Here is a 13,356-nt window from a genome sequence, read left to right on the forward strand (position 1 = left end):
GAAGACCCTTGTGAGTAAAATGTGCAGAAAAACTGGAGTGGGCAGGAGCAGACCCAGAGACAGCACTCGACACCCCACAGTTACTCCATGCAGAGTCCCCTGGACTGAAGTGGTGAGGGTCTCAGGAGGAAGAAGTACTTGGGCTGCTGAATGAAAGGAACAGACCAGGTGTCTGGGCTCAGCAATGGAGGCCAGCCTCTGGCCCAGGAACAGGGATGGAGGCTAGGAATCCAGGAGGAAGACCGTAAGTTCACCTTTGGATATTTCAGTTTAAAAGGCCCCAATGGAATTGGATAGGTCTGGAGCTCAGGAGAAAAAGTCAGGCAAGTGTCAAAACTTAGAAACTGTCCCTACAGTGACTAAACAGGAGAGCAAGGGAAACCTGGGACAAACCATTTCTCCTGTCTCAAGCTGCCAAGGTCAAGGAACTGGCAGCAGAAGATAAAGATGCAAAGGCATCTGAGACTCCAGGAACTCTCAAGGGAAATGCTTCAAGAACAAGGGGTGGAGACCAGCAGGAGCCCAGCCTCGGGAGGCTTCCCTGCAGGAGATCCCAGGCCAGTGCTGCCCGGGCAGTGGAGGGAACCGCAAGCACCATCCCAGCACAAGGCCAGCCTGTCCAAACTCGGACTCAGGCTGCCCGAAGAGGCTGGCAAATGACAAAGGATGTCATCAGGGAGGGCCCAACGTGACAGATGTCTGTCCACGGCTCACCATCAGTAAGGGCAAGGACAGGTGGAGACCTAGAGGAGTGATATGAGGTGATACTCCTCCCAGGTCCCTCTACTCCATCAATTACCTGTGACCGCAGCTGCAAGGACTATCCTGCTGCTACAGGCTCACAGATGTGCCCCTTGCTGTGAGCAGCCTACCAGCAGTGACTGGGGACACTTCTGAAGGGCCACCACAGCTCAGAGCTGACTACAGCATCAGCGGAGACTGGGCTGTGACCTCACTGTGGGTGGGCTTCACATCTGCCCAGTCCCACCTTCCTCAAGGCCTCACAGGCCCAGCTCAGGAGAACGTTCCTCAGTAAACCCTTGGGCGTCCGCTCCACAGTCTGTCTCCAGGCTGAAAGGAAAGTGAGGAACTGGAGACGGGAGACCAGGCAGAGACACAAGAGAGTCTGTCGGAGCTGGCAAATTAAGGCCCGTCCCTCCAGTGGAGAGAGGCAACAAGGCTGCAGTTCTGGGCTTTTATGGGAGCTCAGGGATTAGAGCCAGGTGGGTCCCAGGTGGGTGGTGAAGAGCGGGTGGGTACGCCCCTGGGTGGGAAAGAATTCGAGGTTGAGGGTGGGGCTGGTGTCTGAGGGAGCGGTAATACGCCCTGGGGCAGGAAAATGGGGCTGTTACTTAGACGGCAGCCCAGGTCCCAGCAAGGACCCTACACAGGCAACCCACCCTAAATGGAAGGTAGACGTCCACCCAGAGGCCGAGCAGAGGGCGAAACCACTGCTGGCAGTGACAGGGGCTGACACACACGCAAGTTAACCAAGAATGGCCGCTGGCTCCCGTCGCCACCCCCAGGAGGAGCAGCGCCTGAGGCTTCAGCGCTTTCAGGAACTTGCATCACCTCTAAAACTACACTGGATCCAGTGAAGGGAAAGCGGAAGCCCGCATTTCCAGGAAAACTTGAAGAGCTCTTCTCGAGAGGGGAGGAACCACCGCCACACAGCAGCAGCGCAGGAAGCTCACAGAAGGGACGGCCAGGGAAGTGCTTCAGGTACCTGCCTCAGGTCCCTGCCCAGCACCTGGGCGGCCATCTTCAGTGACAGGCACCATTTTAAGGAAACCTTGGCCTTCCCGCCAGGGGCATTTCTGAGAAGGGCTCTCCATTCCCTCACACCAACCCCACCCCTAACCACCATTGGGACCCACCCAGTTTAGCTAACCCCGAGCCTGCCCCATAAAAGTCCCAAGCCCCAAGCCTGTTTTGCGTCTCTCCATCTATGGAGACAAGGCCTTTGTCTTCTGCTCTGACAAATAAACTCTCCTGTGACTCTGCCTGGTCTCCGCCTCTCACTTCTGTCTCTTTGCTTCCTTTCAGCCCGAACCTCAGGTTTCAACGGTTTCAACCATTCCTTCAGTGTCTCTTGGAAGGAAGAAATATGCCCTGCAAAGAGCCACGAGCTGGGAACACAGCCATGAATAGTCCAGGGGGGCTCCCCCTCCCACAGAGCTGAGTCTAGCAGGAGATGGGGGCTCGGCAGGGCCACCATCTCCCCTACCCAGACTGTCCCCAGAACTCCACACAGGACGCGTGACACCTGTGGCGATTTCTTAGGGTACACGTCTACTCTAAGTTTAACTCTCAACACTTTCTGACCACTGAGTTAACCGAGCAGAAAATACTACTTTAACAAACAAGAACTCTCAATGGAATCCGAGCATGTCAGCTGCCGTCCTGACAGCATGAGAAACCTGACCTGGACTCTGTCATGAGCAGTGGTTGAACGTGGCTTCCACTCTCTCTCTCCAATTTAAGTCAGGGCAGAAGGACCCAGAATTCTCAATAAACCCCAACAATACAAGATACTAGGTGTGGACGTCCATTGTATCGCACACTGAAAATCATGCCAGGTCGAGAACATTCGCCACCACCCGCCTGGACCCCGAGTGGTACCTGAGCACATGACTGTATTGGTTCCCACAATTTTACACAAGCAGACAGAGATGGGCCTGAAGGTTTCTTAGGAACCACACAGACCTACAGTATTGCTAAAAAGGCCATTTATCAGAAGTTCTAATATATGTCCAGGGTGGAGAAAAAAGCTGTATTCTTGGGCCTGCCCACAAAAAAGAGTTGGCCTGGCTGCACCTTTAACATATGAAAAACTCCAAAGTGTTAAAAATACAGTACGGAACATATGTGGGTGTTGGGTTTTTAATTACTACATTTTTAACGATAGCTTAAAAGGCATTCATGGCCAAAGTCCCAGCACAAGCAGAGTTCTAGGCACGTAGTAAACATTCAACAAACACTCGATAGGTGAATTATTGAACAAATGGCTATCTTTAAATAAAATACAAATCCAGCATTTATATATAAGCGCCACAGTTTGTCAGTAAGACCCGTGAGACATAATTTTTAAAACACTGGACTAGAAGACAAGAAAATGAAAATCAAGGAGGAAAATGCCCTGATCAAGAATTTGAGGACAAGGCAGATCCCCTTCCTCAGAAGGGGGCATTCCTGGCCCGGCAAAGCCCCTGTCCCACAGGTGAGTCCCTAAAGCCTCCTAAGTCACTTATAAAGCAGCACGGTAACAGGTCAACACAGGAGATTCTGGGAGTCAAGAGGGTCGAGGAACAGCAGCCATCTTAAGAGAAACCAGGAAATGACAAACCTCGAGGCCTCTTTGGCTTTTTAAGGTCCATGATCAATGGCGGCCTTCTCCCGGAGAGGGTGACCCGCGGAGGCAGCAGCTCCACCCACTGGCTATGGTACTGGCCACAGGACCGTGGCACACCAGGACCTCCCACTCACCTGCCTCGGAGCTCGCCGCTGACTCGGCGCAGGAGAACTCCGGACCCAGGCCAGGCCTGCCCTGGAGCCAGCAGCACACATGGCTGCCTGAGAGGTTCCAGCGTGCGAGCACACCCGGGCCTCAGAGTCCCTGGACACTGGTTGTCGCCCAGAGCTCGTGGCCCTCGGCTTGCTCCTCTTCATACACACAAACCAGACAGCGGGGCTCCTGAGAAGCAAGGCACTCAGTGAAGTGATGGACGAGTCAGGAGGACAGCCTCCGCTTCACAGTCATGGCCACCCAGGTTCTGATGACGGCAAGCTCATCCAGCACACACTGCTACCAGAGTGACGTGTGGGGGAGAGGCAGAGCCCTGGCTCCACACATGAAGGGACTTGCTGAGGAATAGCAAGCCTGCTCAATATACGTTAGAACAGGAGGCTTCTGGACAGGAGGCTAGGGGGAGGGCAGGCTGGAACTCGGGCCTGGCCTCGGGTGCTGTCCACAGGTGGAATTTCTTGTTTTTCTGGAAAGCCTCTTGAGGGCCTTGCAGCTGACTGATCCAGGGCCACTGAGATTATCTAGATAAGCTCCCTTAAAGTCAACTGATTAAGGACTTAAACCACATTACAGAAACCTCACAGCCATGCCTGGATGAGTGTTTGACCAAAGAACTGGAGACGGGAGGCCGGAGCCAGCCCTGCGGACACCTGAACCTGACAGCCACCCTGGCTCACCAACAGCCACCGCGGACTACTGTCCCTGCTCCTCCCCTCAGATCAATGCTACCTCAACGACCCCTCATGCAGAGTTCTGTCTCCTCATCCTCAGCCCAGAAAGAACTCTTCCTTGAGCAAATTTCATTTAGAAAGGTTCTGTGGGACTACACCTTCTGCTTCTTTTCTCCAGGAAAAATTAGTGGAGACCTCAGACCCAACATCGCAGGTCAGCAGAAGGGCCCTGGGGCTTACGGAAAATCACGCCTAAGAACTGAGGTCCAGTAACCCAACGTCTCCACCCCCATCTTTAAGTATTCACGCTCTCAAGCAGCAGAGCGCGTGGAGAACCCGGGTGAGGTGGCCGACCCCTCCGCACCTGGTCAACACCTTCCCTCTCTCCTCACCACCACACCTGAGACGGGAAAGCACTGCCCATAGGAGGTGTCTATGTCACCTTCCCCTGTCCTCGCCAGGCTGCCGCCACCCCTGCCCAGGCAGCGGCATAGCTGCCTCCCAGGGCTCACCAAGGACCTGCTGGTTATTAGGTCCAAGGTCACTTCGACCACCCCATCTTTCTCATGTTGACAGCTCCCAAGTCACCTCTAAAGCAATGGTGACAGCGCCACAGTGGGGAATTCTGGCAGTGCTGGAGTCGACTGGCCTGAAGAGGGAACAAAGCAGAGCCCTTCACAAGAGAAACTGGGACACAAAAAGGGGAGACCTCAAGGCTTCTCAGGAAACCATGGCTTTTTACAGCCCCGTCAGGATGCGACAGAAGACTTCCCCATCAGGATGTGACAGCAACACCCTTGGTTTTTCTTCTATTGTTCATGTTAATCCTTTGATCTTCTTTCTCTTCCCCATCTCTAAAATGTCCACTTTCCCCATCACCAAACCCCTCCTGACACCCTCACTCTGCTCGCTGGTTCGAGCGGGACCTGTGTGGCCAGGGATCCCAGCCGCTGTCTCCATGCTCGATCCTGCTCCAGAGCTCTGGCTCCCGGGGCCCACCTTTCTGAAGTCTGAACCTGAAGTTCCACACGGCCTCCTGATTCACTGCCCTTCCGGCTGCCTCTGCACTTGCCCCAAATGCTGCTTCCTCCCTGCAGCTACCAGCCACCCCAAGAACTAACACAGGAAGCTAGAAGCCATCCCCCAAGTCCCGCCTCCCCTCAATCCCACACAGGATCAGCGAAGCTTGATTCAAGAACAGCGGGAAACACAGCGGACAATGACACTTGTATTCAGCCTCCTTTGCAGCTAGGCTTGAGGGCAACCACGTGATGAGTTCAGGAAATGAGGTGCGAGGACCCTGGGGAACTTGCACACGCTGTCTGTGGAGAGACGACTCTGGCCCTTCCATCTAGAGCTCCAAGGCCACCTTGGCCCCTGACATGACCTTGAGGACAGAAGTCACAGCTGAAGATGACAGAAAAGAGATGAAACTTCAAAGAGCATCACAGCAATCCAGGACTGCCCAACTCCAAAGGTTATTTCAAACAAAAGAACAGATCTTGGTTAAGCACTGTTCTTTATGTTTTCTATATTATGCTGCCAAACATGATCCTGTCTGAGATCCCAAACGTAAGCTGATTCTTTTTGAGTCTTTCAATCCCACCCACTTCTCTCCACCCCTGCTGCCACTCCCCTTCATTCAAGCCACCATCATCTGGGTTCTACTGCTGAAAGAGCACACAGTATCAGCCAGTCACCCCACTTCTGGTCTTCTCCAATAAACTACCGTCAATTTCTGAAGGCAGCCTAGAATTATGTGTCAACAGTGTTTAAAATATTCACATTTTTCAAACTAATGATTTCTCAGTATTTAGCCTGAGGAAAAGAGTAAGATATGCATACAGATTATAAGGTTTATGGATGTTCACAACAGCAAAACTGACAGTGGTTTACAAATGAAAATAATCCAGGTGTCCAACAGGGGATTAGTTACAGAAAAAAAATGGCACATCCAAGAGAAAATTAACCTGCTATTAAAAATCAAGCCAAGCATAGTGCCTTGATTTTTAATGGCAGGTTAAAAATCCTGTAATGCCACTGACTCAGGAGGCTGAGGCAGGAGGATCCCAAGATTGAGGCCAGTCCAGGCAACTGAGGGAGAACCTCAGCAACTCAGCAAGACCCTGTCTTGTAATAAAAAATAAAAAGGGTTGGGGATGGAGTTCAGCGGTAAACCATCCCTGGGTTCAATCCCCAGTATGTATGTATGTATGTATGTATCTTTCTCTCTCATACACACACACACACACACACATAGAGTATAATTAAATGATTTAAGTGAAAAATAAAACAAGTTATAAACAGCATGTGCCCTATTTTCCAATTGGGTTTTTATTATTACATAAAATATGTATAGTAAACAATTACATCCTTCCTTTGTATCTACATCAAAAAGCTAACATTTTACTTAATTTAGATATCACATTAATACTTACTGAACACAATTATATACTAAGGGCTTAGTAACAGTTATCTTAGGTATTATAACTTTTTACTTCTATTTTTAGAAGTTATAACAATAAATATACATTGCTTTTCAAAACTGAAAAGATCTCAAATATTCTCAGTAAATCCTGCAGATCTGATCATGCTCAGATCCTAGGTTAAGGTCTTCGACAGCCATCACCTTCTCAGGGATGCTCCCTCTCATTCCCCCAAGGCTGGATGAGCTCCTCAACCTGCACCTGGAGAGCCCCATCTTCCCCTGTACATACCCTGTCCAGGAAACTGCACTGGAAACTTGTTTACCTCGCTGTGTCTCCCACTAGACCCCGGCTCCTAGAGGGCACCAGTACCACTTCCCTAGCGCCAGGCATACGTAGGGTGATCTCCAAATAAGAAAGGTACAAATGAATGATGGTGCTATGGGTTCACTCAACCTGGACCTCTTCTCGCCTTCCAACAGAGAAAGAAGAACCAAGATCTCTGAAATCTAAAGGCACCACTGCAATGTCTTTGACCTCTGAGGATCACCAGGCCTGAACTGCTCCTGAGCAACTGGTCAGTCGGCAGGGAGCCACAGCAGCTCCTGTCAAGAACAGTTTGAGCCCCTGGAGAAATGATCTTATGCAGTAAGGAGGGACTTGACATAAAGATCTACTTAAACCAATGCAAACCCACTGGAGACCATTTAAAATAATTTTCAAAAGGAGAGAGACTCACATACCCATTCCATATTCATCAGGCACCTGCTATGTGCCAAAGAATCAATTCAACTCCTCAAATACTCGTGCAGGGATTCAAGAAGTTGGATCCCACACTGTTCTGCTAGAACACGTTTTTTTGTTTTTTTGACAGGAATCTTCTTAAACGCGACTGGTAAATAGGGGACGTGACACCAGCCTATTGGTTCCAGTGTGATTCTTCCTAGCTGGTGGACATTCTGAAGCCACACTGGCGACCACTCTCACAGGAGAAGACGTAACAACAGATGAAGGCCCTAGAAGCAAACGGCGATGCACTCAGTGCCTTCCTTTAACGTGAGTGGTGGCTGATTTGGTGACTTTGAGAGCCCCTTGGGCTTGCCACCATGTTAACCTGCATGGCCAAGCTGCAGAGCAGAGGAAGAAGCCACAAGCCATCTCTCCCCACACGGCTGAGAGAAGAAAGCTGCGCCCTGGACCAGAATGGATTTGATGGAATAGTCTTGATGAGGAGCGAATGTCCTCCAGAGTCTGGAGAAGGGACACAAGCTCAGTGTGCCTCTGTGAAGGAGCGCCGGGTGGGGCACGCACCAGCCAGCCGAGGCCCGCGGCCCTGCATTTGTATTAGGCTTGCCTTGGTTTTCAGTGTTCTGGTTACAGGTTGCAGTCTGCTTCAGGGCTGCTTCTCCCATAAGCTCTGTTATTTTTAGCATGTGGTTCTAGTGCGCAAGGTGCATATATAGCTCCAGAGTGGAGGTGCCTGTGCTCATCACTGTGGAGTCCATTTTTAACTGAAGTAAATTCTTTCCAACAAAACTCAAACGATTCCATTGTTATTGACTTTATTTGGAATGAAATAAAAGTATTTTATCACTGATGTTACACAATCACACACATAACTACACACAGGCACGTGGAGCTCTCTGTATACACCTAGTGATAAGGATGCACATCAATCCCAAAAGAAAGAAAGACTGCACATCTTAGAAGCATCTCATCCTTTCAAGTGGGAACTTTGGAAAGCATAAATAAGTTGAATGTTGACACAAAAAGAACCATCGGGCCCATTTCTGTAAATTTCAACCTGGTCAGTGCTGCCCTCTTCCAAGGACCTACAGCTTTCTCTTCCAACACCTTTGCCTACAAAGTGGAGCCCTCCTCCAGTGTCAGACAACCCTCAACACCAGGGAAAGCCACGTGGCTGAAGCTTAAATGCACAGCATCCTTCTTCTCTGGAGGAAGCACAGCAGCCTGCTTCTCTGGTAAGAAGTGAGACATACGTCCTCCCGGAGAGAGAGCTGAGCCACCCTACACATGGTTTCAAGAGACCATGAGCAAGAGACGTGAAGAAAACAGAGGATGATACTCAGAAGGCCACCTAAAGTGTTTTATTTATACTTAAATCAGACTTGTGCTCATGGATTCAGTCAATGAAGAACTTAATGTGAAGGAGCTGGGTTTCCTATTCTACTGATGATGTCTTCCTGATACCCAAATGCCTTAGCAAACAATTGACCAGAATCCTGGGGTTGTAGACGCTCATGCCCACTGGAGCCAGATTAAAAATGTAAGTGTGAAGAAGTACACGGTTACAGAGCATTAGAGACAGTGACAAATTGTCTCTAACTGTCATTAGAGGTCATGACAACCTAGAACACCAACTGAAAGTGATGAAGTTCAGTCTTCTTATCCACAGTGAGGCAAGGTACGCACATAGGCGCGCACAACACACACACACACACACACACACACACACACACACACAGCCTAGACCTGGCCCCTGGCCTGCCACTTACAATCCCTACATTCAGCAAGATGTAGGCCAGGGCATCTGAAAAAGGAACTCGCTTTACAACTAGGCCTATGTCTGACTCCATGGCATTAATCGATATTTAAAAACACCTTCATGCAGTTGATGGCTACAACGTACTGGAAGAGGAGGAGGAGGACTCTATTATGGGAGAAACAAGGCAGAACCATCTATCAAGATCCAAAATTGAGGGACCTGAGCGCGATTCTGTCTTCCTTCAAGATCACTCAACAGTGCCATTACATACACAGAATTTTCTTCTTTTGATGTCTTTAAACTCAGTACCTATGTCTTAAAAAAAAAAAAAAAGTGCTATTTGAGGAACATTTGCTCTGTACAACTGAATTGTCTGAAACACCAAAGAGAAGATGAAGACTCTACAAGTCTTGAAATTCAGAAATCACATCTTCACCATAAAGGGTCAAAAATAGTGTCAGCACAAAGGTGAAATATGTTAATGACAAAGGCAGTCATTCCGAGTCCACTCAAAATGCAGTTTATTGGTTAAAGGTTATGAGAAGCCATTTTATGTACATTCAAGTATAATAGTTAATTAAAGTAACAGCATAATTTAGAATGAGATCTGGTTTTTTCCTTTCAAGATCAGTCATTATACGAGGTATTCCAAGATTTTTTCTTAATCAATATCCTATTTTTTTGCATACAACAATGTTACAGTTAGAAGTCTATGTGCTAATGTACACTTAGCAGTTCTTAATTGTTTTTAAAGTTAAATTTGAACAACAAATTAAATTCCTCAGTATACGTTATATAATGTAGACACAGGCTATAAAAATGTTGACATTGGTTATATTCTCATAATGCAATTTAGCCCTTTTAGTAATGACTATGCAAATAATCAGCCACAGGAAAACCATTTTACATCTAGTACAATTACCTACTATCAGAGAAGTAATTATTATTATTGTCTGCTTATTGAACTTCAATAAGAACTCTTGAGGTGCTAAGATAGTTCAAGGCTGTTGTGAAAACTCCCCTCTTCAGACTCATCTGGCAACTATAATTACCATCGTTAAGGAGGGCAGTTTCAGATGAACATTAAGCAAGAAATTATCCCCAGAAGGTTTGTAAGTTCCAAATTTTAAATGGGGAAACACTGATGGCTGGTGATAGGTCCTCTTAAAGCCTCCGCCATGCAACTTTTACCTGGGCAAGGTCAGCAGCTCTAACACATTGGGCAACAATGGACAGAAAAACTCCATGATCTCAACAAGATTAGTTTTGCCCCTGAACATCTCCTTTTGGCCAAGGTCCTGGTGGGGCTGGTTATACTACAGGAAGTCCAAATTTTCCATTTCACTGTGATTCAATTTGGGTTTCTGGAAATGGCTCTGCCATCTTGAAAGAGACCCATCTTGAAAAGAGACTCTACAAGTCTTGAAATTCAGAAATCACATCTAATGGTCCCATTGGTTGTCTCTGCCAAAGTTCTTCAACAAGTTTCCATCCAACTTCATCTTCTCTACCAGTATCTACCAGTACAGGGATCAGGAAGGCCACAGGGCAGACAAGAGGGCAACTTACATCACTCAATAAGTGCTAAGGCTGCTCCTAGCTGCATATGGGTGAGTGATCCATGACTGGGCCTCACCAAGCCCTGGTTACACAGGAGGCCAAGATGCTAACTTGCCTATTTTCCATTCTTCTCCCACACCAGCCAGAAAATCCACCTGATAAAGTTTGAGCTGCCTGTGAGACCCAGAAGAAAGCGCTCACCATGGGTGAATCACCCCCTCTAGTCTCCTAGCCAGAAGGAGAATCCCACTGCTTCTAGATTTTTGTCTCAATTCACCCAAAAGTCTTGAAATTCAGAACTGGTGTTAACTGACTTATGTTCAGGGGAGTCCAGGTCCAGAGTGACCCCTGAGCTGGCTTCTTGCAGGATCAGCAGATCTTTTGGTTGAAGATGGCCCATCCGTTGGCTTCTTTATCCAGAACCTTCTCTCGGGAGCCAACCCCTCTCTGCTCCAGGGAGCGCTGCTGGTTTCTTGTGTGGTCCACTTGTCCACGTCCAGGGCTGGTACGTGTGCAGTCCAGGACTGGTTAAGCCCTAGCTCTCCAGAGGTCACGGGTACCAGGGGTATTTCTACCTTGTTTGAAGGTGCCAGACTACTATCTGCCTTCACCCCTCTGGAACGATTTCAAAAATACCTAGGGCTGCCCACCACCTGCGTGGACCTGGAGTGCGGTATCCGCCCAGGGTGGCGGAGGGTGGTGGGGGCAAGGCTCCCATCCTCGTCCTCTGGCAACGTGTTACCACCCACCTCCGACTTCCATGTTCCCTTCGCTTCCACCGAGGGCCTCCGCAGCGCCCCCTCTCGGCCCCGGCGAGAACGACACCCGCAAGGGCCGCCCCCATGCCCCAGCCCGGAGGGTCGGAGCCCGCGGCCGGGCAGCAGGTGGGGGGGAGGGGCGGGGCCGGGGACGGTTTGGCGGGCGTCCCCCGAGCCCCGCGGGCCGCCCCGTCCGCAGCCCCCGGCCCGCCGCGCCCCGCGGGCTCCGCTCGGCCGCCCGCCCCCCGGCCTCCGCGCCCCCGGCCCGGCCCGGCCGCGCACCCCCGCCCCGCACCCCCGCCGGCCGCGGCGCGGCCCCCGCATTCCCGGCACGTCCGGCGCCGACTTTACCTGTACTTTCTGCACTCGGGGCGGCTCGTCGGGCGAGACACCTCCCCGGGACCGCTACCTCCCCCGCCCGGCGCCGCCCGGCTTCCTCCTTCCCCTCCAAGGCCGCAAAGTAGATGGAGTAAGAGTGTGTGCGAGAGAAAGAGAAAGGCGGCGGGGCCGGCGCCGCGGGAGGCGGCGGGCGGCGGGCGGGCGGCGCGCCCGGCCCCCGCCACCCTCCGCCGCCGCCGCCGCCGCCGCCGCGGGCTCGGCAACTCCGCTCGCGCCCGGCCCGGCCCGGCCCGGCCCGGCCCGGCCCCGCCGCCCGCCGCCGCCCGCGGGCTGGGTCCGGCCCGCGCCCCGCGTCCCCGTACCTCGTAAAGGTCCCCAGAAGCCATGCCAGGCTGCGGAACTTGGCTCGCCGGGTGTGCGCGTCTGCTCGCTCGCGCCCTCCGTGCGTGTGCGCGCGGGGGCCAGTGTGCGCGTGTGTGCGCGCGAGTGTGTGCGAGTGTGTGGTGTGTTGAGTAAACTGTGTTTTTGCAGAATGACAGGCTTGGGGGCTGCCTATGCGCAGAATCGGAGCGGGCGGCGGCGGGGCTGGCGTAACCGGCAGCGGCGGCGGCGGCGGCGGCGGCGGCGGCGGCACGAGCGCGGGCAGCAGCGACGGCCGCGCAGCGCGCCCGGCAGCACGGACGCGGCCCGAGCGACGCGGCACCCGCGACCCGCGACCCGGCGGCGGAGGCTGCAGCCGGCAACGGCTCGCCCCGGCGCCGCCTGCAGGAAGCCGCCCCGCGCCCGCCGCCGGCCCGGACGCTGCTGCCACTGGGCGAGTCCCCGCCCCCCGGGAGCCCGGCCCGGCCCCCGGGGCGGGGGGGGGCGGGGGCGGCGGCCCGGCCGCGCCCCGGGGACCGGTCCCCCGGCCGAGCCGCGCCGGGCCCGCCCGCCCACCCGGCCGGCTCCGGGGCCCCGCGCTGGCGGGCCAGGTGGCCTCCGGGCGTGCCTGGCCGGGGCCGCGAAGGGGCGGCCGCCAGGCAGGTAGAGGGCTGCGGCGGCCGGTGAGGGGAAGGACCGCGGCCGGGCTCGGCCGGACCGGGTCCCGACGCCCACCCCCGCGGAGGGCAGAGGACACGGGCTCTGGAGACCTGGCCCCCGGGGACTGCGCGACCCCTCCCTCCAGACTGGTGGGAAGAAGTGGAGGCCACCGAGGAGGACGGAATGGCCACCACGGGGAGCCAGGACGGCGAGGCCGCCCGGTAACCCCTGCGAAGAGTCCAGGGCTAGGCATGGCCTTCGTCAGAAGCCCCCGCCCCACCATCCATCCACTTATCCATTAATCAACAAACATTTCCCAAAGTCCACCCAACTGCCCCGCAATGTCCGGGCCCAGGCACAAGCGGGTCCCTGCCCACACTGGACTTTGAATCCCAGAGATGAGAGAAGACACGTGCATGAGGGGAGAATGGTGGTTCCTCCTCTGGTTCTACTAAAAGAGTTCCTACTGTGTGCCAGGCTCCAGAGCCAAGGGACTGGAGGAACTCCCTAAAACCCAAACCCCTTCTTATGCCATGGCTTCCTATTAACG

At 52.8% G+C, this 13,356-nt stretch overlaps 1 protein-coding gene across 1 annotated transcript in view; it reads right to left on the reverse strand.

The window, feature by feature from the left end:
• Cdyl2 (chromodomain Y like 2) overlaps positions 1-12,439 on the reverse strand; it is a 164,373-nt gene extending 151,934 nt beyond the window's left edge. The window contains exon 1 of the mRNA XM_078032717.1: positions 12,149-12,439. Within this exon, the coding sequence (XP_077888843.1) occupies positions 12,149-12,172 (24 nt within the window). The 5' untranslated portion in view covers positions 12,173-12,439. The remainder of the gene's footprint in view (positions 1-12,148) is intronic.
• Positions 12,440-13,356: the final 917 nt, after the last annotated feature.

This window comes from Ictidomys tridecemlineatus, chromosome 15, assembly GCF_052094955.1.
Source record: "Ictidomys tridecemlineatus isolate mIctTri1 chromosome 15, mIctTri1.hap1, whole genome shotgun sequence".
NCBI lineage: Eukaryota > Metazoa > Chordata > Mammalia > Rodentia > Sciuridae > Ictidomys > Ictidomys tridecemlineatus.